Here is a 26,274-nt window from a genome sequence, read left to right as displayed (position 1 = left end):
GTCATCAACCAATTCGGTACGTGTCACAAACCCAGTTCACCCACTAACCCCACAGCACAAATTCTTTTACAAAAGACGAGGCTGTCTCATACACAACAAACTCCAAACCAAAAGGCCAATAGGAAGAGAATTAAGGAAAAGGAATTAAGAAAAGAAAATGGTACGGTCTCTGGAGCCACTGGTGGTTGGGAGAGTGATCGGAGATGTGTTGGACATGTTCACTCCGGCCGCCGATTTGTCCGTCACTTATGCCTCTAAACAGGTCGCTAACGGTTGCGAAATCAAGCCCTCTGCCGCTGCTGATGCCCCCACTGTTGATATTCAAGGCCCCATCTCCAACAACGACCTTTATGCTCTGGTATTCTTCCGCAGCTTCCATGGTTTCTTTAGCTTCTAATTCTGTGATAATGGATTCGTTTTTGAGTTGGGAATTGTGTGTAGGTCATGGTGGATCCTGATGCTCCGAGCCCTAGTGAGCCAACGTTCAGAGAGTGGCTTCACTGGTAAAAATATGAACTTTTCTCCTCCCCTTTAATGGATTCTCTGTTTGGAAAATAGATTTATTTGGGGAAAATTTTGGGATTTTTCAGGATTGTCGTGGACATTCCAGAAGGATCTGATGCCAATAAAGGTTTGTTTTTTTCTTCAAAGCTTATTGCATCTAAAATTTCTCTGTTTTGTCATCAATGGCCATGCTCTGTCTTTTTCCTCCTCTTCCATGTGATGAAAACAACGGGTGTTGGTGGGATTTCAGGGAAGGAGGTGGTGCAGTACATGGGGCCACAGCCGCCAACAGGAATTCACCGGTATGTATTAGCAGTTTTCAAGCAGAACAGGGCAATCGGCGGCAGCCTCCGACCACCGAACACTCGCAGCAACTTCAGCACCCGACAATTTGCTTCTCAGAATGCACTCGGGCTTCCTGTCGCCGCCGTGTACTTCAATTCCCAGAAGCAACCCGCAGCCAAGAAACGCTGAAATTTCCAGTCGACACTTTGTATGTGTTAATTCCATACACCACAAACTTCTTTGTTTAGCAAATTTAGGCGTTTCCTGTGTTCCTTGAATGCATAGAATAATAAAGGCTTTGGCCCCTGTTTCTGTTGTGTTTAAACAGAGTAGTAGTATTTGGGCAACGTTTTGAATGGTAAGATCTCTTTAATTTCTGTTAAATCAAGATTAAGAGAAGCTCAGAATGATGAAGAAACGTAAGTGAATGGCAGTGCTGAAGGAATTTTGGAATTTTGTACTGATCTGTTTCTTTTGTGCTAGAAGCTTAGCCCCCTGTATTCCCTTCCCAATTTCTTCCTACTTTTTGTCATCTTTGCCAAACAATGGGTTCATTTGAGCTTATAGGGGAGATCTCGAGCTCTGTAACGCCCCTAATTTTCTTCTCTAAATAAGAGATATCACTATTAACATTTTCAAGATCAAATCATGAACTTATAATACATGATACTATTATATAGCTCGAGTATGGAGATTGTAATGCAATCATGATGAGACCTATCTTTTAAAACAATAATATGACCTTGGGCTCTTTCTAGTTCGGGCAGAGTTGAATGTGTCGTACTTCTCCACAAATGGCCTACGCACATGCACATAGACCCACTAGGCGGACTCGTAGACATACCTCTAAATCTGACTTGGTTGAACACAGAAAAGATCCGCATGATATACATGTTTACATGTTCGTACTAAAAGAATATAAAGGGAAGTCTCTCACCATGATTTACATTCATTGTATATCATTAACATTTTTATCTTTTCATTCATGACATAGTACATACATGTATTATGTATACATGACAATCATAACATAATCCATCTCATATTTTTACATGGCAAGACATATTTTTACATGGCAAGACATGACATGACATACATACTATTTCATTTCATTTACAACATGGCAATGAATATCACATACATCCATAATGTAGCATCGTATGTCATTACATAGAACACATACACATAACATAAATAATATGGTGCATGCAGGGGCCACGGGGCGTGCACCATCATACATCATTCAATTATCTAACTCCAACAGTAAAGTCATTTACTTGATTGGTCTTAGCTGAAATTCCTGATTATTTTGTAGCGGCTTCGAAACTACTATGCTTCAACGTTTAATTTCACATATGTCAGTCCATATTACATTCTTTAGATTCAGTCCATATTACATTCTTTAGAACATACGATAACATATAATATAGCTAAGTACTCCTAATTTTATCTTAAAAATATCCATTTTGAGCATAAAGGAGTTATCCTGACCTCAAATGACTTTCAATAGGGTCAAAAATGACTTTGTGAGGGTCGAAAACTTAGGAAATGGTATAAAATGGGTCGTGGGCGGATTGGGCTGTTGAGCTGAGCACCTTTGGGTTAAGCTGAAATGGGTTGGAGCGTGTCGCTAATTGTTGGGCGGGTCCGTTCGATGAGTATTGGGGTTTACGGACTACTCTAGTCTCAAAACCTTCCCCATTAATTTAGATTCATATTGGGAACATAAATAGTTGGATATATGAATTAGGACATATATTAATGTGTGTTCATGCATGGTTGAAGAATCACATGTATTAATATTTGGTGTTGATTTATTTTAAACCAATGTTCGTGTATGAATGCATTGTTGAAGAATTACATGTATTATATATATCACGGATCATTTTCACATTGTAACTACAAGTTCAAAAAAATGGTTACAGAAATAAGACCTTAAAATAAACAAAACTAACTACCTCGTATTTATGTTCCTAAAACTAATCTTCCCCTCGGCATCTTCACGCATCATGTCCAATGTCTCCAATGGAGGAATGTCCCTCCAAACTTCAAGCTTCTTATAGCGATGGCCAATGGAAGCAAACCTATTGGCAACTCTATTACCTTCTCTATATATATGACTAACCTTACAATTATTCAAATCCAATATCAATGAATTTATGTACCGAAATTGACTTCGAGCTTCCACACATTTAGCCTTCTTTTTTCCAACTATTATTTCTATCAACCCCTTTGCATCTCCTTCCAGCCATACGTCTTTCCACCCATTTTCGAGGACCAATTCGAGCCCTTTGCTGAGTGCAGTGAGCTCGGCGATGGTGCTATTGGCTCGGCCTATGGGTTCGGCGTATCCCAGCAAAAAATGAGCCTGATGGTCTCTTAGAACGCCCCCAATGCTGGCCCTTCCTGGGGACATCTTACCTCTTGAGGAGCCATCGAAATTGAGCTTTGTCCATCCAATGTCGGGCCTTTTCCATGCGACAGGAATGGGTTGTTTGTGGCATTGCCTGGCTAATAATAATGCTCGGATTCGGTTAATTTGGTAATTGGGACATTTGAGCATGGTGTTTAGTGAAAACATTTTGGTATTTTAGGACAGGGGAAAATGGAACAGAACAGGTTGATGGTTGCTTGATTAAGTTGCTATATGGATGATAATTGGTTTGGTGAGAGGGAAAGCAAGGAATGATTCCATGGTTCCTCAAACGTTTCCAACGAAAAATGAAGAGTTTTTTTTTTTTTTATCTTTTCTTGCTTTGTAGAGTGGTTTGAAGGAAAGAATTAGGTGCCCAAGTTTTGCAATAAATGTACGTAAAAGGGTCCTAAATTTTCGTTCCATGTTTGAAAGAACAACAGATTTTGTCCAATTAGAGACGAAATTGAGAGTGACTATATTTGATTTGTGTGCCTTACTTAAAAATCTAAAATGCCACAAATCTAGGACTTCTAATTTATAGGAGGAAAAGGGATACACTATAATTTGCAACTTATGCACAATCTTCTAAATTTTAGAATGCTACCCAACTAAGATCTTCCAGAATTGGATGCTCCACAATTGTATCCCATTTTTTGGTTACTCGTATTGGTTTTGCTAGTAGGAATAACCTCAACATCAACGCTTTCATAGCTCAGTTGGTTAGAGCACCCGTTTAGTAAGCGGGAGGTCTTGAGTTCAACTCTCAATGAAAGCATTTATTTATTTATTTTTCTTTGGCTAAAAAGTAATGGTTACTCGTATTGGGTTTGCTATTAGGAATAACCTCAATATCAATGCTTTCATAGCTCAGTTGGTTAGAGCACCCGTTTAGTAAGCGGGAGGTCTTGAGTTCGACTCTCAATGAAAGCATGTTTCTTTTTTTTTTTTGCTAAAAAGTAAAATCCATTAGTTTACGAGCTTAGTTCTCTTGGAACATACCATTCTAAATTTGAAATCCTATACATTAAATGAATATCCATATCCATCCCCTATAAGAACTCGTGGTTAATTGCAGAACATTTATTTATGCCAGAGAGTTACATGGAAGAAAGATTTTGAACCACGGAATTGCGGTCTATTGATAACAAAAGGAGCTATACCAGCAAATAAGAAACGTCCTCCAAGCTTTGGATATTATCATTTTTTTAAGATTCTTGTTGATAAAGACACAATTTAGAAGCTAACATACGAAGATTTAAAATTGATATTGTCATTTACAAGACCAGATACTAATTAGTTGAGAAAAAGAAACAGAATTATGGAAGAAAATCACACTCAAGTAAGCAAGGATGACTGACTTTAAGTCTTCATGGCAGGCCTCACCAGCCCCAAACCAGAACCGCTTCCCAAATGCTTGAAGTCTCTTGCTTCAAGTGAATCCCCGTGGCCAGCAAACCCTGTGCCTCCTTTCTCCAAATTCACCAAATCCCTTACTTTACATCCTTTGTTGCAGACCAGACACACTTTGTCCACAGCCATAAACTTATCAGCACATTTTTTACAGAAGACATGGCCACAGGTGCTTAGGGCCACGAGAGACATCGTGTTGGTTAGAGTAACCTTACAACTAGGGCAGATGTATGTAACATCATAAGATTTCGATTTCTTCTGCTCGCTTTTGTCCTCTGTGAAATGTATTGGGAAAAGGGACTTTAGCTTAAGTTTCTCGTTGCCTTCGGGACAGAATGTACTGCATGAAGGGGCTCCTACTTTAACAGGAGCTTCTGGTGTAGCGGAAGGCAGCCAGAATGCCTTCATGTTCCGAAGTGCTTCTTCTTCGTAAGAAGTAACCTTTACACTATTTGCACCATGGAAACCATTCTTATCCTGACTGTGGTTTCGATCGTTGTATTGTGGTACAGCACCATGGTTTTGCTGATCAAATGCATCAAGCTCTCTAGCTTTCTGCTGGATCAGTTTCTCTTCTGCTTCTTCCTTCTCTTGCTTCTGCTGAGTTGTAAATGCAGCAAGCCTCCTGCAAGATAACAAAACATGCTCATGAGGCATGAGAAGGGTATTTATGACGAACATCATTAACAGAAGGACCGTACTGCATAGCATCAAAAAAGGAAAATATACATTCTACTACTATGTTTTCAAAATTCTCTCGCATTTAAAACATGCACTCCTACAATGTTCTAATCACCCTCTTACATAAGCGAGTCTAATATTTACACCAATTACAAGCCTCAACTAATTTTTAAACTAAATTCCCACCATAATAGTCAATCAATACCATAACATTTTATACTAGATTGTTGCTTCTTTGTTCATTAGCTTTCCCTAAAACCTCATGAATAGTAGAAGTCATTAAGGTAAATACAACCTGCAGATTCCACAAAGCGTTCTTTAATCTTCGTTATACTAAAGACTTCTATAGTCAATAGCATCAAATACTTTTGAGCCTATAACTAGAAAGGTAGGAAATACAAGTGAAATGATGTGGTTTATGGAAAATGAAATTTACATTAGGCCTATCAATTTCCTACACATCATTATAAGGCATAACGAAAGCACATCATAGTAACATTCCTAGCTTGAGACCACTGTCCACACTACTACATTTGGGTGCTAAGATATCTCATAGGCCATTATGATTTGAACCCGTTATCTCTAAATCTTGTTTTATTTACATTGACCTTAATTGGTTGCTAGGCCAGCCCAGGATGGTTAGAAACATCTCATTTCCTTAAAAGTTACTTATCATGATACCAGACAGTTGACCACAAATTAAGATCAAAATTTCACCTTTTAAAGACCAAAGCAATCACAAATTCTTCAAAAAGCAGGAACCAACACAGAAAACCGTGGCAGACAACTTAAGGAATCAGAAAAGGCAATAAACAATTGTAATTCGATTACTATCAAACTACATGAAGAAATAGGAATTGCACCACTCTAGCACACCAACGCCAAAGAGTTTACGAGGTTCTGAACCACTCGCTCTCCACTTCTTCGTACATTTTTAAACAATTGTTTTAAACTTGGGGAGGGAGATACAAAAAAAAAAAAAGGAGCAATCAAATGTAAACAAACAAGTATTGTAAAAGTAACAAACCTCTTATTATCTTTCTTCTGAGCCAAAAGGCACTCAAGAATGCATTCTTTACAAAACGTGTGGCCCTTCTGACAGCACATGGGGTCGATGAAGGGTTTCAAGCACAGGCAGCAGACATCGAAGGGCTTGATCGAGTCCTTTCCAAGTCTCTCTTTCTGGGTTCCATAACCGAGCTTCCGCTTCTCATCATAGGTGAAGAAGGCTAGATCGTTATTGTTCTTCGAGTGTCTCTGAGGCATATTTTTCTGCCAATCTCAAACTCGATCGATCTAAAATGCACACGAGAGTCTACAAAAACAGAGAATTTGGGGGCAACGATGAGCCCTAGAAATTAATGGAGCGAAATTCCTTTTCCGAATCGGATCGGGTTTTGTAGCTTAGTGGTAAAGAAGGAATCCAAAAACGACACCGTTTTGAAGGGGACATTGGTATTGGACCGAACTACTTAGCTTGCAAGCCCAATAGGCCCAATATCCCAGGTACTAAGCGAAAGTAAGATCGATCTCACTCACACACTGATGAACATAAATAAACAAAAAGACATAAAGAATTATGTGGTTTGGAGAAAAGAAATTCCGCTACATTTGCAAGTGGTAGTCGTAAGAGTGTATCTCCTCACACTCTGACACTGCAAAGTTTCTCCAAATTGCATATAGACAAATACAAAATGACACTCATTCCACGTCTCATAATAATATAATATAAATCCTTATATTGGTATAACAACATTAATGCTCATATATAAATCAAGATGATTCATGTATTAATACAAGAGATAAACAAAATGAATCCTACGAACACATAATCAAAGTGAGGACTGTACCAAAAGTATTCGTGAATCAAATCTTTATGACAATTTCCAACAAATTTAGCCAAAAGTAAATTTACAAAATTTGTTATCCTATCCTATCTAACATATTATCGGGGTATGATTGTGGTATGAGTAAGATTATTTACAGAAAAATGGTCTAAAGTTGGTTGAGATGAAGATGACGTGTTACTGTCTTGTGGTCGACTAACAAAGCCAGGTTGCTTTGGAGAAGGAAGATCTACAATGTCATTGTTGATCATTGAGATAATGGTAGAGACATTTGGCCGATCCTTTATAAAGTCTTGAACGCATAGCAACCCTACATGAATGCATCTCAAAATCTCTAATTGATAGCACACTTTATAGATTGTTGGCTCAATCAAAGAAATAAGATTGTTTTCTTTCCGTAGCTTCCAGACCTGAAACAAAATTAAAATTGTTAATTGAAATCTTAATTTCAACCCTGAATTTCGAAAGTATATTTATCTTTATGTCAACATACAAATTCCAATAAACTTAAGGCATGATTTTCGAGGTAGAATCCAGTATTTCGTCTCCCACTTATGATTTCAAGTAATAGAACTCCAAAACTGAACACATCTGATTTCTCTGAAAATTGACCTCTCATGGCATATTCAGGAGACATATACCCGCTAAATTAATTAAAAAAAAAACACATTAAATCAGTTTTATGTAACTATATATATCAATTATAATGAATAATAATAATAATAAAAAACACAGTTAGAGATCTTACTAAGTCCCAACGACTCTTAAAGTGTTTGCTTGAACTTCATTACCACCAAAAATCCTCGCCATGCCAAAATCAGATATTTTAGGATTCAAATCTTTATCTAATAGAATATTACTTGCCTTTAAATCTCTATGAATGATTCTCAATCTCGAATCTCGATGAAGGTAAAGGAGGCCTCGAGCAATTCCATCGATAATGTTGTATCTCTTTTGCCAATCCAATATTAGTTTTTGGTTGGGGGAGCCTACATGTGCATAGACTTAGTTACAGTTTGGGCATATATTCATATAGTAAATATTATGTAGAATCAAAAGTCCCACTAACCAAAGATGAGTGCATCCAAACTTAGGTTGGGCATATATTCATATATTAATATCTTCTCTTCTCCTTCAATGCAACAACCAAGAAGCTGCACAAGATTCCTATGTTGTAGCTTTGAGATGACCCTCACTTCATTTAAGAACTCTTCATACCCTTGATTAGACACTCTTGAAAGCCTCTTTACTGCTATTTCCTCTCCATTGAGCAATTCTCCCTGAAAACAAACCATTATCTATCTGGGTTACGTAATAGCTCAAGCTTCAAAGTTTTAAAATGTGTTTACTAGACACTCTTATAAGAAATGATGGATCATATTGGATGGTTACAAATGGTATCAGAGTCAGATACTGGGCGATATGCCAGTAAAGACGTTGGGCACCCAAGAGGGTGGATTGTGAGATTCCAACGAGAATAATATGTGCGTAGCAGTGGGGTTATCAGATACGTGTACAATCAATACCTACTTTATACACTGGACCAAAGCCTCCCTGTCCTAACTTGTTGCTTGGGGCGAAGTTATTTGTTGCAGATACCACCGTCTCAAAGTCATAAACAGGCAGCTCCTCCAATTTAACGTCATCCTCAATCGTATCGTCCCTTCTCAACTTCCAAATCTTTTCCTTCGAACCCGTACTTGATCTGTTCTTCTCTGCCATATGCCTCAAATCTTATTAAGCCATCAAGGATTACATAACTGTAAGGAAGATTAGGCTATGCGTTACCTCGTTTGCGACTCTTCCATCTGCACCATATATATGTTACAATGATGAAGATGATAAACGTTACTGATATCACTATGCCTATAATGATACCTCTTTGGCCTTTGACATCTTCTGTGGATCAAAAACAAAATTTAGTTGGAAACAGAATATAATAATCTGAATGATGGAAGTTTAAGGAGATGATATCAATACTTGTATGATCCAAGTCTCCATATGGCAGTCGAAGGTACAGATCCGTTCCACCGCTCTCAAACTTTTGTATATCAATCAAATCCCCTTTCCAGAGCATACAACGAATACCATTTACATATGCATAAGCACTACACGAACAATTCTCCAAGCATTTGACTCTGCAATCCTGTATTGAAGAAAAGGAATCAACCCACTCTGCCAAAAATGGAACTTTAACCAAGCTCTCCACGTGAAATCCATCTTCCTCAATACTGGTTTTGTTGGACATGTCGCATTTTAATGGCGTGTTTCTCACACACCCATTACTCCAATTTCCTCGATTCCACTCCTCTTCATGCTTTGGGTTAAACCCTGTTAAACACCTGCAAACAGGGGAAGCTCTTGGATTGCAGATCCCAAACGCCCCACAAGCGCCATAGAAATCACACGGCGTTTGTAGAGCGGACCAACCAGCTCTCCACCGCTTCTCCTGAAAATCCATATACGTTTCTTGAACATTCCCTTGTGGGCTTAAAGACAAGTAACCGAAATTTTCATCCTCATTAAAAGTGGCTGAAAGATAGTAAGTTTGATCATCTATGTCGAGGGTATATCCAGAGAGATAAGTTGAATCCATGTTGGGTATGCCAATGAAGATTTGACCATTCCATGGACCAGATCGCCAATACGTCTTCTGCCCATTCCAAACAACACCTTCAGGAATATTGTGAAGAACATGCAGCCCCAAGGAGAAGCTTCCCATGGATGGATCGGAAGGGTTGTTCCATGAGGTTAGTTCTATTTTTTCGTTAGTTCTTGTGTTCGTCATAAATTCCATGGAAGCTAAGAATACATCACATGGGTTTTTGAAACTCTCCCAGATAACCATCTTGGAAGCGGAATCTTCCAAAACAAGGTTGCCGGAATCTAGAATTCGGGCGCTGACGATGGTTGCAGAGGAAGAAACATTGGTAGACCAGAGGAGGTTGTGGTTTCCATCCAACACGACAAGATTCCCATCCTCGGAAATTGTGAAGATCCCGGAAGAATCTTTGACAGGGTTATCTCTGTTGGCTACCCACACTACAGTTTGTGGAGAAATTTGGTTGTTGAACCAAATTCCGACATGGCGATTCGTGGAATTAGCCGGTGAGAAGAACCCCAGCTGGAAGGAACTGGCATTTGAAACTATGGTTGCAGGGTCTTTAATGGAGGTTGTTGATGTGATTGTATCTCTGCTCCCCGAGCTAAATCTTGTACAGAAATATGAAAATGAAAGAAGAAGAAGAAGAAGAAGACTTGAAAAGCTCAAAAGCTTCTCGGGTTTCATGGCTGTTGTTGGCTACAAATTCGTTTAAACTATGGAGAAAATAGTCCGTAAAACAGAGGCTTTGTTTGAGATCAAGCGTTGACCTGTACACTGTTTGATCATATTCCTTCAGACCAAACAAATTCGAGTGGATTCAGCTGGTCGTCCAATCTTAGTCATATCACTCTCTTTGACTTTTCTTTTGTTTATTTATTTATTTATTTTTGCTAAATTATAAATATTTGTATAAGAAAGGGATCTATCGTCTGGATTTAATACGCAAAAAGAGACACATACAAATTTTATATATAATTTTGAAAATAAGAGACAAAAAAAAAAAAAAAAAAAAAACATATACATTATCAAATTTATAGAGATTAATAATTTTGTGTGATTTTTGTGGAATTATATACCTTAATTTAAAGTTGTATGTCTCATAAAAATTAGCTTAACAATTAGACAAATGAAAAAAAAAAAAAAAAAAAAGAGTATTTTTATATATTAAAAAAGAGAGTATTTATATAAAAAAATTGAGAGTATCTATATGTTTTTTTTTCTCAACATAATATAATTTCTAAAGAATTTGAATCAAATTGGTTAATGGAGGTTGATGGAAGTTTCTGCCTTTTGAAAAGTCAAATGTTTGACTTTGTATTCTTTCCTAGGTGGACTTGACTTTTCTTATTCAATTACATCATTCCAAATTATGAATTAAAAAAATTGATATAAATGACGAGCGTGTTGGAAAAACTTTGATATATTACGTGTCACCGTTACTTTTATAATTTTAAACTGTATCTGTTATGCAGACGTTCTTACACTCTTATAATAAATGTTTTGTTCCGTTGTCGAAATAAAAAATTTAATTATACTGAGTTGAATTATACTTTGTCTTTTTACTACATATATATGTATTCAATATAGTGAAAGAACAAAAAAATGTTCTTCATACGAAAAAACATGAAACATACTATCAATTTATATCAATTTAAAATTATAAGAGATATGTTTATCGTTCTAATAAATTGGTAGTTTTTCAAAAAGGTAAAATTACATGTAACTTAAGATATATAAAATAATTAGTTTTTCTAACGCAACACATTATCGAGCTGCAACTGTAGTAACTGTAACATTATTGGCTGAATATCTATCTAAATTTGGTTGAGAAGATTCTGTGCTACTTTCATATGGTCTGCCAACAAAGCCGGGTTGATTTGGAGAAGGAAGATCAACGATTTCACTGTTAAGCATGGAAATGATAGTGGAAACATTTGGCCTATCATTTACAAATTCTTGAACGCATAAGAGTCCCACTTGAATGCATCTCAAAATCTCTAATTGGTAACATGGTTCATAGATTGTCGGTTCAATCAAAGGAATAAGATTGTCTTCCATCCATAGCTTCCATACCTGAAACCAAGTGTAAAAAATAGTATGAGTGCTCGAGATTTGAATGTTATCATTCAACTTTGAGAATTGGGAGTTTTCTTGACATACAAATCCGAGTAAGCTTATGGCATGTTGATGGCCGTAGAACTCTGTATTTCTTTTCCCACTAATAATTTCGAGCAATAAGACTCCAAAACTAAATACATCCGATTTTTCTGAAAATTGACCTTGCATGGCATACTCCGGAGACATATATCCACTATCATTCATAGAAACAAACGTGCCATGTTAGTTTTTGTTAGCCATACAAAATTAAGATTTGAAGTAATTTAAAATGGTTGGGAGAAACTTACTACGTTCCAACAACTCTTAAAGTGTTTGCTTGAACTTCATTACTGTAAAAAATTCTTGCCATGCCAAAATCTGAAATTTTAGGGTTCAAATCTTTGTCTAACAAAATGTTACTTACCTTGAGATCTCTATGAATGATTTTCAATCTCGAATCCCTATGAAGGTAAAGAAGACCTCGAGCAATTCCATCGATAATATTAAATCTTTTACTCCAATCGAGGAATTTTTTTACACGGGTGCCTACACATCAATTTAAGCTACTTAAAACATCATTCTAAACAAAATCGTGTATGTGAATTGTGTAGTCGTAATTCTTAAAAGTGAGGTGAGAGGGAGAGTATCTAACCAAAGATGAAGGCATCCAAACTTAGGTTGGGCATATACTCATATATTAACATCTTCTCTTCTCCTTCAATGCAACATCCCAAAAGGCGTACAAGATTCCTGTGTTGCAGCTTTGAAATCACTCTCACTTCGTTTATAAACTCTTCATACCCTTGTTTAGAGGCTCTTGAAAGCCTCTTTACTGCTATTTCCTGTCCATTCAATAACCTCCCCTGAAAACAAGAACATTATCTTCCAACCCATATATGCTTCCAACTAATCAAACTATCAGAGCAAGCCATAAATGTAGCTACCTACCTTATATACGGGCCCAAACCCACCCTGCCCAAGCTTGTTGCTCATATCAAACTCATTGGTTGCAATTGCTAGCTTCTCAAAATCATAAAGTGGTAGCTCCTCAAGTTTGATATCATCCTCAATCATACTATCACTCTCCCGTGTTTGCTTCAAATTCTTTTCTCTTTCACCATACGTCAGCATTATCTTCTTCTCTGTTAACAACTCAAATGTTAGTATGTATGTCAGTATTTGGGCTTGGCTATAAATTTAAATCTTTTGTTACTCTGTTTTTTAGTCTTCCATTTCCAGCAAAATGCTATGGCAATGATGAAGGTGACAAGCGTTGCTGGTACAACCACGGCTATAGTAATTCGTTTCTTGTCTCTTACATTATCTGCGCCGCAAATGACAGAAATGTTAGAGAGATTTAGATGGAAATAATGAAATTGGAGGAAGTTTGGGAAGAGTGTACTTGAATCTAAATCTGCGAATGCCATTCGAAGGTACAGATCTGCTCCACCTCTCTCGAACTTTTGTATATCAATTAAGGCATTCCTCCAGTGCATGCATATTTCATTCTCAAATGCATAAGAAGAACACCGACAATTTTCCAAGCAGTCGCGCCTGCAATCGTCTACTGAAGCAGAGGAATTAGACCACTCTGCCAAAAATGGAACTTTAACCATTTCCAGTTTAGAAAACCCATCTTCCTCTGTACTAGACCTGTTCTCGCATTTTAATGGCGTCTTTCTCACACACCCATTACTCCAATTTCCTTGATTCCATTCCTCTTCGTGCTTTGGCTCAAACCCTCTTAAGCAGCTGCAAACAGGGGATGTTTTTGCATTGCAGATCCCAAACGCCCCACAAGCGCCATACAAATCGCACTCTGTTTTCTGAGCTGACCAACTAGCACTCCAGTGTTGCTTCTCAGCATCCCAATCCATTTGCTGAACAATCCCTTGTGAGTTCAAGAACAAATAAGAAAATTCTCGAGCGGCATATTTGGAAGCAAGAGAAAGAGTGTAAGTTTGGTCTTCGATTGCGAGGTTATATCCAGAGAGATAAACAGAGTTCATTTCAGGTATTCCAATAAAGGACTGACCGCTCCATGGACCGGAGCGCCAAAATGTGTCCCGACCATTCAAAATGACAGCTTCAGGGATATTATGAACATCCAGCTGAAACAAAAACCTTCCAGTAGATGGATCGGAAGGGGTGTTCCATGAGGTATAGCCGATCACCTCTTTAGTTCTTGTGTTCGTCTTAATCTTCATGGAAGTCAAGAATTTATCACAAGGGTGTTTGAAACTCTCCCATATAATCACCCCAGACGTAGAATCTTTCAGAACCAGGTTTCCGGAATCTAAAATCTGAGCACTTGTGTTGTCGGTTCCAATTACAGAGGAAGAAACATTCGACGACCAAAGAATGTTGTTGTTTGAATCCAAGACGACAAGATTCCCATCATTGGAAATAGTGAAAATCCAAGAAGTATCTTTGACAGGGTTGTCTCTGTTGGCCACCCATACTACAGCTTGTGAAGAAATTTTCTGGAACCAAATTCCGACATATCGGCGTGTAGAATTAAGAGGCGAGAAGAACCCCAACGAGAAGACACCGCCATTAGACAAAATGGTTGCTGGGTCTTTGATGAAATTTGCTGATGTGATGGTATCGCCGGCAATGCAAAATCTTGAACAGAAGGATGTGAATGAAAGCAGCAGCAGCAGCAGAAGAAGAAGAACAGATCGATAACATGTAAAGCTGCAAATTTCTTGTCTCCATTTCATGACTCTTCGCTAAACTTTTGAAATTTCTGAATGTTGTTATTGTTATTTTTACACAATTTCTCCAAACTATTGAAAATCCTTGGACTTCTCCCTATATTCAATGTTTATGCTTTCCAAAAGGTGACTCAACTGAAAACGAGAATATCTATTTTATATTAACCCGAGTAACAACTATCTATATTTTCATTGCAATTATGCAAATATTGTATTATTTAAGCTTTTATCCTCGAATTTTCTCTCAAATTTTTTAAAATGAGTCGAGAGGTTTTCACCTTCTCCTTCCCACCCAACTTAAAAGATCTTATCGTTAAAGGATTAAAAACCAAAACAAAATTACTACTTTAAATTCTAGTGTGTTAAAAGTTTTCGATTTGTAACTATCAAAAAGTTACTTGCATGTTGGTTGGGTAAGGTTTTTATATTCTTAGTGTTCTTTGGAGGAATAAATTAAGGGTTAGTTGCATATTTTAGGTAACACATGTTTTGATCGACTTAATTATATAATACCAATTGTGATTTTTAGTTGAGTACTTTGTTTCTTTTTAAAAATCGATGTTTTAATCAAGGTTTCGTAGGTAGATGTTGATGTCGACGAAACTGTCAAAGATATCTCAATTTCGTTGAAACATCAATCAAGATATTGAGGATAAACTGTTGAGGTCAATATTTAATATAAAAAGAAATTAGAAAAAAAAAATTTAATTTAAAATAAATATTTGACTTTTTTTTTTACCTTTTAAAAAAAAATATTTCTTGGGTTGAATTATCAACAATTGAACATTTATACGAGAAGTTATTAATTGTGAAGTATTTCTTACCGAAATTATCCGTGGTTCAACATTGTGCTTGAAGTACTTTGGTATAAAGATACACTCCCCTCAAGTTATGATCCCGTTATTTATATGTTTTTTTTCTATCTTGGTTATTCGTTTTGGTGTACTTCAATCGAGGATCAAAACCAACATCGACGTCAATAATATTTATTGTTATTTTTGTTATATTCTATCGATTTTTAGATATAATGGAAATAATTTACTAGTAGCTAACATTATATAAATTTTACATTACAAGAGATGGCTCATCATTGAATAAATTGGTAGTTTTATATAAAATGACGCGTATGAAGTAATTTGTTTTCCAAACTCAACACATTATCGAGCTATAATTGTGGTAAGTGTAACATTATTTGCTGAATATTTATCTGAATTTGGTTGAGAAGGTTGTGTGTTACTTTCATGTGGTCTACCGACAAAACCCGGTTGCTTTGGAGAAGGAAGATCGACAATTTCACTGTTGAGCATTGAAATAATGGTGGACACATTTGGCCTATCATTTACAAATTCTTGAACGCATAAGAGCCCCACTTGAATGCATCTCAAAATCTCTAATTGGTAGCATAGTTCATATATTGCTGGTTCAATCAAAGGAATAAGATTGCCTTCCGTCCACAACTTCCATACCTGAAACCAAATTTAAAAAGTAGAATGAATTCACGAGATTCGAAATGTTATCCCGAATTTGGGAGGAGGTTTTTGGTAAACATACAAATCCCAATAAGCTTATGCCATATTCATGGAGGTAGAATCCTGTATTTCGCCTCCCGCTAATAATTTCAAGTAGTAAAACTCCAAAACTAAAAACGTCTGATTTTTCTGAAAATTGACCTTGCATTGCATACTCAGGAGACATATATCCACTGTTATTCATAGAAGCAAAAACACACGAGTGAATTCTAGTTAACTATGCAAAATTATGAATAAGGTAATTTACAAATGGTTAGAGATACTTACTAAGTTCCGACAACTCTTAAAGTGTTTGCTTGATCTTCATTGCCGTAAAAGATTCTTGTCATGCCAAAGTCTGAAATTTTAGGATTCAAATCTTTGTCTAACAAAATATTACTTGCCTTGAGGTCTCTGTGAATGATTTTCAATCTTGAATCCCTGTGAAGATAAAGAAGACCACGAGCAATTCCATCGATAATATCGAATCTTTTTCTCCAATCGAGAATTTGTTGTTTGGGAGAGCCTACACAGGTACACAGGTAGATTCTAGTTTTGGTTAGATAATGAATACTCTAAACGTAATTGTGAAGAGTGAGTGGAGAGTATCTAACCAAAGATGAATGCATCCAAACTTAAGTTGGGCATATACTCATAGATCAACATCTTCTCTTCCCCTTCAATGCAACATCCCAAAAGGCGTACAAGATTCCTGTGTTGCAGCTTTGAAATCACTCTTACTTCGTTTATAAACTCTTCATACCCTTGTTTAGAGGCTCTTGAAAGCCTCTTTACTGCTATTTCCTGTCCATTCAATAATCTCCCCTGAAAACAAACACATTATCTTCCAACCTATATATGCTTCCAATTAATCGAACTATCAAAAGCAAGCCATAAATGTAGCTACCTACCTTATATACGGGCCCAAACCCACCCTGCCCAAGCTTGTTGCTCATATCAAACTCATTGGTTGCAATTGCTAGCTTCTCAAAATCATAAAGTGGTAGCTCCTCAAGTTTGATATCATCCTCAATCATACTATCACTCTCCCGCGTTTGCTTCAAATTCTTTTCTCTTTCACCAGACGTCATCATTATCTTCTTCTCTGTTAACAACTCAAATGTTAGTATGTATGTCAGTATTTGGGGTTGGCTATAAATTTAAATATTTTGTTACTCTGTTTTTTAGTCTTCCATTTCCAGCAAAATGCTATGGCAATGATGAAGATGACAAGCGTTGCTGGTACAACTGCGGCTATAATAATTCTTTTCTTATCTCTTACATTATCTGCGCCGCAAATGACAGAAATGTTTGAGAGATTTAGATGAAAATAATGAAATTTGTAGGAAGTTTGGGAAGAGTGTACTTGTATCTAAATCTGCTAATGCCATTCGAAGGTGAAGATCTGCTCCACCGCTCTCGAACTTTTGCATATCAATTAAGTCATTTCTCCAGTGCATGCATATTCCATTTTCAAATGCATAAGAAGAACACCAACAATTTTCCAAGCAGTCGCGCCTGCAATCGTCTACGGAAGCAGAGGAATTAGACCACTCTGCCAAAAATGGAACTTTAACCATTTCCAGTTTAAAAAACCCATCTTCCTCTGTACTAGACCTGTTCTCGCATTTTAATGGCGTCTTTCTCACACACCCATTACTCCGATTTCCTCGATTCCATTCCTCTTCGTGCTTTGGCTCAAACCCTCTTAAACAGCTGCAAACAGGGGATGTTTTTGCATTGCAGATCCCAAACGCCCCACAAGCGCCGTAGAAATCGCACTCTGTTTTTAGAGCCAACCAACTAAAGTTCCAGTACTGCTTCTCAGAATCCCAATTCATTTGCTCAACATTCCCTTGTGAGTTCAAGAACAAATAAGAAAATTCTCGAAAGGCATATTTGGAAGCAAGAGAGAGAGTGTACGTTTGGTCTTCGATTGCGAGGTTATATCCAGAGAGATAAACAGAGTTCATTTCAGGTACTCCAATAAAAGACTGACCATTCCATGGACCAGAACGCCAATAAGTATCACCCCCATTCAAAATGACAGCTTCAGGAAGATCATGAACATCCAGCAGAAATGAAAACTTACCTGTAGATGGATCGGAAGGAGTGTTCCATGAGGTAAATCCGACCACCTCTTTAGTCCTTGTGTTTGTCTTAATCTTCATGGGAGTCCAGAATTTATCACAAGGGTGTTTGAAACTCTCCCATATAATCACCCCAGACGTAGAATCTTTCAAAACCAGGTTTCCGGAATCTAAAATCTGAGCACTTGTGTTGTCGGTTCCAATTACAGAGGAAGAAACATTTGAAGACCAAAGGATGCTGTTGTTTGAATCCAAGACGACAAGATTCCCATCCTTGGAAATGGTGAAAATCCCAGAAGTATCTTTGACAGGGTTGTCTCTGTTGGCCACCCATACTATGGTTTGTGGGGAAAATTCCTGGAACCAAATTCCGACATATCGGCGAGTTGAATTAACAGGCGAGAAGAACCCCAACTCGAAAACACTACCATTAGATAAAATGGTTGCTGGGTCTTTGATGAAATTTGCTGAAGTGATCGTGTCGCCGGCAAAGCCAAATCTTGAACAGAAGGATGTCAATGAAAGCCGCAGCAGCAGCAGCAGAAGAAGAAGAGATCGACAGCACGTAAAGCAGCAAATTTGATGTCTGAATTGAATGGCTGTTCGCAGAATGCAAATTCAACTAAACTTTTAAAGCTTCTGAATGTTGTTCCTTTGAGAGACAAGATTGTAAGCAGCTGCTACAAAGTCATCCTTTAGGCTCGTTTTAGTCTTTTGTTATTTTTCCAACCTATTGTTATTTTTCATTTAAATTCTCCTATTCCTTCGTTGAATCTGTAGCCACCAAACAAGAAACTTTGGGTTTTCTTGTTTTTAATAATCCCTTACAATTCTCCATATATTCAAAGTTTATATTGTTCAAAGCTTAAATTTCTAGATAAAAAGCTTAAATTTTAAAACCATATTGTTAAAAGTTTCTAATGTGAACTAGTTATTGCTGGATGAAAGTTCCACGTTCGTTAATTTAAGGAATGATCTGTGTTTATAATCAAATAATATTATCTTCATTGGTACGAGACATTTCGAGAAGCCGAGAGCAAAGTCATGACAGCTCATGTTACTTTTATTATATGTTATCAATTTTATTGTTAAGAATGTTGAGATGAAAAAAGAAAAATGAAAAGATTTGTTGTTAGGGGTGTATAAGAGTCAAGTTGGGTCGGTTCATGAACATCCTGTAATTATGTAAGATATTATATTTATCAACTAAAAAGAAAAAAAAAAATCAAATTTTTACTCACACAAAGGGTTGAATTAAAAAACTTACAAGTTTATAATTATGATTACAATATCATCTACCTATAATTGAGGTAAGTGTAAGACTATTTGTAGAATGTTTATTTAGACATTGTTGAGAGATGTCTGCATTACTTCGAGCTGGTCTACCAATAAAGCTAGGTTGCTTTGGAGTAGGAAGGTCTACAATTTCACTGTTGAGCATTGAAATAATGGTAAGAACAGTTGGTCTATTGTTTATAGATTCTTCAACACATAACAGTCCAACTTGGATGCACCTCAAAATCTCTGATTGATAGCACGGTTCGTATATTGTTGGATCAATCAAAGCAATAAGATTGTCTTCTATCCACAACTTCCATGCCTGAAACCACATTCAAAAGTTTTATAAGTTATTTAGATTTAAATACCATGAAGAACTTAGATATTGACGTTTTTTCTATTCACTTACAAACTCCAATAAGCTTAAAGCATATTCATGGCGGTTGAACCCCGTGTTCCGTCTCCCACTTATGATCTCAAGCAATAAAACTCCAAAACTAAAAACATCTGATTTCTCCGAAAATTGTCCTTGCATTGCATACTCAGGTGACATATATCCACTAAATTCATCAAAACGACACATATAATCATTGTTAGTTTGATAACTAATACCATCAAAATGATATAAAAGAACAGAGGATACTTACTAAGTTCCAACGACCCTTATAGTATTGGCTTGCACTTCATTACTACCGAAAATTCTTGCCATACCAAAGTCCGAGATTTTCGGATTCATATCTTTGTCTAATAATATATTACTTGCCTTCAAATCCCTATGAATGATTCTTAATCTCGAATCTCTATGAAGGTAAAGAAGACCTCGAGCAATTCCATCGATGATGTGGAATCGTTTTCTCCAATCCAAGAGTTTTTGTTTGTTCGAGTCTGCATGCAAAATAGTTTAATTATGGTGAGCGATCGATCATCAATAAAACGATATAACGGAAAGAGATGTTAAAATATCTAACCAAAGATGAAGGCATCCAAACTGAGGTTGGGCATATACTCATAGATTAGCATCTTCTCTTCTCTTTCGATGCAGCAGCCGAGAAGCTGTACGAGGTTTCTATGTTGTAGCTTTGATATCACGATCACTTCATTTATGAACTCTTCATACCCTTGATTTGAAGCTCTTGAAAGCCTCTTTATTGCTATTTCTTGTCCATCTAATAATACTCCCTGAGAGTATAAAATTTTAGCTACTTCAGATACCCATATGCTTCCAATTACTTAGCCGATAAGTGATATAAAACCTACCTTATATACAGGACCAAACCCACCTTGTCCAAGCTTTTTACGTTGATCAAAGCTGTCTGTTGCGGTTGCCAGCTTCTCAAACTCATAAACAGGCAGTTCTTCAAGTTTAATTTTGTCCTCAATCATGTCATCCCTTCTTAACCTCAATCTCTTTCCTTTTTTGCTATACTCATCTGCAAAAGAATTCAATAATCTTAACAATATTGTCTGTTTTTGGCTTCTTACGTATCATCATCATGGTTTTTAAAACGCGTCTACTGGGAAGAGGTTTCTACGTTTTTATAAGAAATGTTTTGTTCCCCTCTCCAACCAATGTGGGATCTCACAATCTACCCCATTTGGGGGGCTAGCATCCTCGCTAGCTGTGATGTTCCACATTGGTTGGGGAGGAGAACAAAACACCCTTTACAAGGGATAAAAACCTTTCACTAGGAGACGCATTTTAAAGCCTTGAGGGGAAAGCCCAAAGAGGACAATAACGGCTAGCGGTGGATCTAGGTCGTTACAAATGGTATCAGAGCCAAACACCGAACGATGTGCCAGCCTTCTCGCTGTTCTCCGAAGGGGGTAGACACGAGGCGGTGTGCCAGTAAGGACACTGGCCCCAAACGGGGTGGATTTGGTGGGGGTCCCACATCGAATTGGAGAGAGGAACGAGTGTCAGTGAAGAAGCTGGCCCCGAAAGGGGGTGGATTATGATGTCCCACATTGACTGGGGAGGAGAACAAAACACCCTTTATCCCGAAAGGGGGTGGATTATGATATCCCACGTTGACTGGGGAGGAGAACAAAACACCCTTTATAAGCGAGTGGAAACCTTCCCTCGATTATGATGTCCTACATTGATTGGGGAGGAGAACAAAACACCCTTTATAAGGGAGTGAAAACCTTCCCCTAGCAGAAGCGTTTTAAAGCCTTGAGGGGAAGCCTGGAAGGGACCTGAAAGGGAAAGCTCAAAGAGACAATATCTGCTAGCGGTAGATTTGAGTAGTTACACTAGCACACCATCCGGTGTCAGTTATAACAGTCCAAGCTCACCGCTAGTAAATATTGTCCATTTTGGCCCATTACTTATCGCTATCAGTCTCACGGTTTTAAAACACATTTTCTCCATTTTGGCCCGTTACTTATAGCTATCAGCCTCACGTTTTTAAAACACATTTTCTAGGGAAAGGTTTCGAGGTTCTTATAAAGAGCGTTTCTCCAACCGATGGGGATCTTACAACAATACTTTAAAAGTAATTCATGAGATTTCCTTTACCTCTTTTGTTAGCCTTCCATCTCCACCAGAAGCAAATGGCAATGAAGAAGATGATAAGCGTTGCTGGAAGAACTGCGGCTAGAATAATTCCAGTCTTGCTTTCTGCATCATCTATGAATGAAAACAATGTCAAACAAGTTCAATTTAGACAGAAAATAATTACAGTATGAGTTTAAAGAAAGCCTACTAATTGTGTCTAACTCTGCCTCCGCCAGTCGAACATAAAGATCAGCTCCAATGCTTTCAAACGTCTGTACATCAACTAAGTCGCTTCTCCACAGCATACAACCAATACCATTTTCATATGCATAAGCACTACACAAGCAATTCTCAAAGCACTCTTGTTTGCATTCATTAGCTGAAGAAGAGGAATTGGACCACTCTGCCAAAAATGGAACTTTAACCAATTCCACTTTAAAAAACCCATCTTCCACACCACCGGTGGCGTTGGTGGACTTCTCACACTGCAACGGTGCATTTCTCACACACCCATTACTCCAATTTCCTCGACTCCACTCCGCCGCGTTCCTTGGCTTAAACCCCCTTAAGCAGCTGCAAATTGGAGATGCATTCGCATTACATATCCCGAACGGCCCACAAGCACCGTAGTAATCACACGGCGTTCTAAGAGCCGACCAAGCTGCCGCCCAGCTTTCCTCCGACGGATCCCAGTACTCTTGCAATAGATTGCCTTGCGGGCTTAATATCATGGTATTGAGTAATTGATTGTCGTTATTATAAGAAATTGAGAAATAATAAGTTTGGTTTTCATTCTCAAGATTAAACCCAATGCGATAAACAGAGATCATTTCGGGTACTCCCATGAAAGTCAGACCGTTCCATGGACCAGATCTCCAATATGGGTTATTGCCATTCCAAATGACAGCTTCAGGGATACTCCGAACATCTAAGGCTAAAGAAAAGTTACCTGTAGATGGATCGGAAGCGGTCTTCCATGAGGTAAACTCGACCTTCTCGGTGGTTCTTTTGCTTGAGATGAGTTTCATGGGAGGCAAGAATGAATTGGAAGGATGTTTGAAGCTCTCCCATATGACCAACCCAGAAGCAGGATCTTCCAAAACAAGGTTGCCCGAATCGAGGATTCGAGCGGTTGTGTTGGCTGTTGGAGAAGTAACATTTGAAGACCAGAGGACGGTGTGGTTTCCATTTGAGACGACAAGGTTTCCATCCTTGGAAATAGTGAAAATCCCAGAAGAATCGTGGAGAGGGTTGTTTGCATTTGCTACCCACACAATGGTTTGTAAGGGGATTTGGTTGTACCAAATCCCGACATATCGGGCGGTGGAATTAAGTGGTGTGAAGAACCCTAACTGGAAGGAGCTGCCATTTGAGGTTATGGTTGCTGGGTCTTTGATGAAACTTTCAGATGTGATTGAATCTTTGCCGAAGCATATAGATGAAAGAAGAAGAAGAAATGAGAAGGCGCAGATGTTGTTGGGGTTCATTTGTGTGGCTGAATACTAATGATTAACCGAAACAGAGTTGAAAATACTAACTTATTTTGATATAACCATTGGAGGGTGGATCCATTCGACTGTTGTGCGCCGAAAGCGGAACAAATGTACTCACAACACCAAAGTTATTCAAGACATACAATATGACACTCAAAACTTGATGATTTCAACAGCAGAAAGAATGGCATTATATAGCCTTCTGTTAAACCTAAAGATAAACTAACAAGCCAAAAAAAGACCTTGAGAATAGGTCTTGGTCCTAGAGAATAGGGCTTATGACAGTGTTCAACAATCTCCACCTTGTCATAAGATCTCCAAGTTATAGCTAATTTGGTTGCTACCATGTCAACACACTACTCCCTTCCGACGTTGATGAAATCTAAACAATGCCAGAACTTTTCACGAGTGATAACCTTTGTCAACATATCAGCAGGGTTATCAGCTGTTCCAATTTTTAATAACCGAATATCCCCTTTGCTAATAATTTCTCGAATAAAGTGAAAACGGACATCAATGTGTTTTGTACGAGCATGATGGACTTGATTTTTTGACAAGCAAATAGCGCTCTGGCTATCACAAAATACATCTATATGTTCCTGCAAAATACCCAAGTCATTGATCAAACCATGCATCCAAATAGCTTCTTTAAAAGCTTCTGTTACTGCCATATACTCTGCTTCAGTGGTAGACAATGCAACAGTAGACTGCAATGTTGAACGCCAACAAACAGGTCCACCAGCCATAGTAAATAAATAACCCGTAGTAGATCGTCGCTTATCCAAATCACCAGCATAATCAGAATCCACATAACCAGCTACACGATTGTCAAGCTTAAACATTTCTTGTTTTTGAAACTTAATACCAACATCAATAGTGCCAAGAATGTACCTAAGAATCCATTTTACAGCCTGCCAATGCTCTTTACCAGGATTATGCATATAACGACTCACCATGCTTACTGCGTGTGAAAGATCAGGTCGAGTACACACCATAGCATACATCAACGCACCAACAGCATTTGTATAAGGAATGTTCTCCATATACCTTTTGTCATCATCAGAACTTGGACACATGGAAGCACTAAGCTTGAAATGAGGAGCAAGTGGAGTACTAACGGGTTTGGTTGAATTATTCAAACTAAATCTTGACAATACCTTGCGTAGATATTGAGACTGAGTCAACCAGACTGTACCTTTTTTCCGATCTCGCTCTATCTCCATTCCAAGTATTTTCTTTGCATTGCCTAAGTCTTTCATTTCAAATGTTTTAGAAAGCTCATCTTTGAGCTTATCAATCTCCATCTGTCTCTTTGAAGCAATTAACATATCATCAACATATAAGAGCAAATAGATAAACGATCCATCATCGAGACACCGATAATACACACAATGGTCAAATTGACTATGAGTATACATATGCTCTACCATGAAATGATCAAACCTTTTATACCATTGGCGAGGGGATTGCTTCAGCCCATACAAAGATTTCTTCAATCTGCATACTAAATGTTGTTGTCCAACTACTTGGAAACCAACTGGTTGCGCCATATATATTTCTTCTTCCAAATCTCCATGCAAAAAAGCAGTTTTTACATCAAGTTGTGCAAGCTCAAGATTAAATTGAGCAACCAAAGCCAACAAAATTCGAATGGAAGAATGTTTTACCACAGGTGAGAAAATTTCATTGTAATCAATACCTTCCTTTTGTGCGTAACCTTTAGCCACAAGTCGAGCCTTATAACGTATACCAGAAGAGTCTTCCTTTTTTGCAAAAACCCATTTACAACCAATTTCCTTCTTACCTTTTGGAAGTGGTACCAAATCCCAAGTTTGATTTATCTCCAATGATGCTATCTCCTGATTCACAGCCTCTTGCCAGTGTAAGCTATCCGGGCTCTGAATAGCATCTTTGTAGCTGTTAGGAACTCCATCAATCAAAGAGAAAGCATATGCTATCGTATCATCAAACCTTGCAGGTTTTCGAATTACCCTTCGTGGTCTATTCTTGGCGATTGACTCAGGTTCCTCCACTCTTTCATTCACAAGGCTTTGCTCCTCAAGACTTTGCTCTTTTTGTTCTAAGACATCAAAGTTATTATTTACCTGATCAATAGGTTCTTCGGTAGGAGCAACCACATCAGGAGAGAACACCACCTTCTCCACCTGCTTCAATGCCTCGTCATTATTTTCAATTTTCTGCAAAAACATTCCAGACTCATCGAATGTCACATCTCGACTATTAACAATTTTACTTGTTTCTGGACACCATAACCTATAGCCCTTCACACCTTTGCTAAAGCCCATAAACTTGGCTTTTTTTGCTCTAGGATCCAGTTTTGAGTTTGTCACATGATAATAAGCAGGACACCCAAACACATGCAATTTATCATAATCACTAACAGGACTACCTGACCATACCTCAAGCGGAGTTCTCCCACCGTTTCCAGAAACAGGTAAACGATTCACCAAGTGAACTGCATAACTGAGAGCCTCAGCCCAAAATGCCTTACTCAATCCTGCTTGAGACAATATGCATCGAACCTTCTCTATTAATGTCTGGTTCATTCTCTCAGCAACTCCATTTTGTTGTGGCTTACCAGGAACAGTGAAGTGTCGAACGATCCCTTCATCTCGGCATACTTTAAGGAATGGATCATAAGTATATTCTCCCCCGTTGTCTGATCTCAGCTTTTTGATTTTCCTATCCGTCTGATTCTCTACCATTTTCTTCCACTCTAGGAAGATTTGGAGAACCTCGTTTTTGTGCCTCATGGGATACATCCAAACTCTCTTCGAGTAGTCATCAATAAAGGTGACAAACCACCTCTTTCCTCCCAATGAGAC

At 37.8% G+C, this 26,274-nt stretch overlaps 6 protein-coding genes, 2 non-coding genes and 1 pseudogene across 12 annotated transcripts; 3 read left to right on the top strand and 6 right to left on the bottom strand.

The window, feature by feature from the left end:
• On the top strand, window positions 1-1,114 carry LOC111782991 (protein MOTHER of FT and TFL1). Its single transcript, XM_023663854.2, has 4 exons — window positions 1-358; window positions 442-503; window positions 591-631; window positions 755-1,114. The coding sequence occupies exons 1-4, from the start codon at window positions 158-160 to the stop codon at window positions 976-978; spliced, it is 528 nt and encodes a 175-aa protein (XP_023519622.1). The 5' UTR covers window positions 1-157; the 3' UTR covers window positions 979-1,114.
• A 2,792-nt stretch (window positions 1,115-3,906) lies between these two features.
• Window positions 3,907-3,980, top strand: TRNAT-AGU (transfer RNA threonine (anticodon AGU)). The gene has a single exon. It is a non-coding gene; the product is annotated as a tRNA-Thr (tRNA).
• Window positions 3,981-4,061: 81 nt separating this feature from the next.
• TRNAT-AGU (transfer RNA threonine (anticodon AGU)) lies at window positions 4,062-4,135 on the top strand. Its single transcript has one exon. It is a non-coding gene; the product is annotated as a tRNA-Thr (tRNA).
• Window positions 4,136-4,372: 237 nt separating this feature from the next.
• Window positions 4,373-6,680, bottom strand: LOC111782989 (E3 ubiquitin-protein ligase CSU1). The gene is made up of 2 exons (XM_023663853.2): window positions 6,324-6,680; window positions 4,373-5,240 (listed from the first exon to the last, which is right to left on the bottom strand). Exons 1-2 carry the CDS (start codon window positions 6,560-6,562, stop codon window positions 4,565-4,567), a joined length of 915 nt encoding a protein of 304 aa, XP_023519621.1. The 5' UTR covers window positions 6,563-6,680; the 3' UTR covers window positions 4,373-4,564.
• Window positions 6,681-7,086: 406 nt separating this feature from the next.
• On the bottom strand, window positions 7,087-10,558 carry LOC111783520 (G-type lectin S-receptor-like serine/threonine-protein kinase At1g11300). Of its 2 annotated transcripts, none has more exons than XM_087120597.1 (7): window positions 9,124-10,558; window positions 8,932-9,039; window positions 8,674-8,858; window positions 8,213-8,423; window positions 7,892-8,132; window positions 7,637-7,787; window positions 7,087-7,553 (listed from the first exon to the last, which is right to left on the bottom strand). In XM_087120597.1, the coding sequence occupies exons 1-7, from the start codon at window positions 10,430-10,432 to the stop codon at window positions 7,242-7,244; spliced, it is 2,517 nt and encodes an 838-aa protein (XP_086976723.1). In that variant the 5' UTR covers window positions 10,433-10,558; the 3' UTR covers window positions 7,087-7,241. The 2 variants fall into 2 exon arrangements, with proteins under 2 accessions (XP_086976723.1, XP_023520217.2); XM_023664449.2 differs by having other exon boundaries at window positions 7,089-7,553; window positions 8,932-9,042; window positions 9,124-10,556.
• Window positions 10,559-11,438: 880 nt separating this feature from the next.
• Window positions 11,439-14,817, bottom strand: LOC147786375 (G-type lectin S-receptor-like serine/threonine-protein kinase At1g11330). Of its 2 annotated transcripts, XM_087120595.1 has the most exons (7): window positions 13,248-14,817; window positions 13,059-13,169; window positions 12,794-12,987; window positions 12,498-12,708; window positions 12,154-12,391; window positions 11,909-12,059; window positions 11,439-11,821 (listed from the first exon to the last, which is right to left on the bottom strand). In XM_087120595.1, exons 1-7 carry the CDS (start codon window positions 14,566-14,568, stop codon window positions 11,513-11,515), a joined length of 2,535 nt encoding a protein of 844 aa, XP_086976721.1. In that variant the 5' UTR covers window positions 14,569-14,817; the 3' UTR covers window positions 11,439-11,512. The 2 variants fall into 2 exon arrangements, with proteins under 2 accessions (XP_086976721.1, XP_086976722.1); XM_087120596.1 differs by lacking the exon at window positions 13,248-14,817 and having other exon boundaries at window positions 12,794-13,090.
• Window positions 14,818-15,652: 835 nt separating this feature from the next.
• On the bottom strand, window positions 15,653-17,164 carry LOC111782966 (G-type lectin S-receptor-like serine/threonine-protein kinase At1g11330). Its single transcript, XM_023663830.2, has 5 exons — window positions 16,982-17,164; window positions 16,685-16,895; window positions 16,359-16,596; window positions 16,114-16,264; window positions 15,653-16,028 (listed from the first exon to the last, which is right to left on the bottom strand). The coding sequence occupies exons 1-5, from the start codon at window positions 17,162-17,164 to the stop codon at window positions 15,720-15,722; spliced, it is 1,092 nt and encodes a 363-aa protein (XP_023519598.2). The 3' UTR covers window positions 15,653-15,719.
• Window positions 17,165-17,168: 4 nt separating this feature from the next.
• LOC147786374 (G-type lectin S-receptor-like serine/threonine-protein kinase At1g11330 pseudogene) lies at window positions 17,169-18,998 on the bottom strand (annotated as a pseudogene). The gene is made up of 3 exons (XR_015414721.1): window positions 18,989-18,998; window positions 17,437-18,759; window positions 17,169-17,357 (listed from the first exon to the last, which is right to left on the bottom strand). The product of XR_015414721.1 is annotated as a G-type lectin S-receptor-like serine/threonine-protein kinase At1g11330 pseudogene (transcript).
• Window positions 18,999-19,333: 335 nt separating this feature from the next.
• On the bottom strand, window positions 19,334-23,513 carry LOC111782967 (G-type lectin S-receptor-like serine/threonine-protein kinase At1g11330). 2 transcript variants are annotated; one of them, XM_023663832.2, is made up of 7 exons: window positions 22,144-23,513; window positions 21,957-22,067; window positions 20,696-20,868; window positions 20,407-20,617; window positions 20,086-20,323; window positions 19,848-19,998; window positions 19,334-19,760 (listed from the first exon to the last, which is right to left on the bottom strand). In XM_023663832.2, the coding sequence occupies exons 1-7, from the start codon at window positions 23,420-23,422 to the stop codon at window positions 19,452-19,454; spliced, it is 2,472 nt and encodes an 823-aa protein (XP_023519600.2). In that variant the 5' UTR covers window positions 23,423-23,513; the 3' UTR covers window positions 19,334-19,451. The 2 variants fall into 2 exon arrangements, with proteins under 2 accessions (XP_023519600.2, XP_086976724.1); XM_087120598.1 differs by having other exon boundaries at window positions 21,957-22,058.
• Between the last annotated feature and the right edge of the window lie 2,761 nt (window positions 23,514-26,274).

Source organism: Cucurbita pepo, chromosome 20 (assembly GCF_057944985.1).
Source record: "Cucurbita pepo subsp. pepo isolate OVF chromosome 20, ASM5794498v1, whole genome shotgun sequence".
NCBI lineage: Eukaryota > Viridiplantae > Streptophyta > Magnoliopsida > Cucurbitales > Cucurbitaceae > Cucurbita > Cucurbita pepo.
The sequence above is the reverse complement of the archived record's forward strand: the minus strand, read 5'-3'. Positions and strand labels throughout refer to the sequence as shown.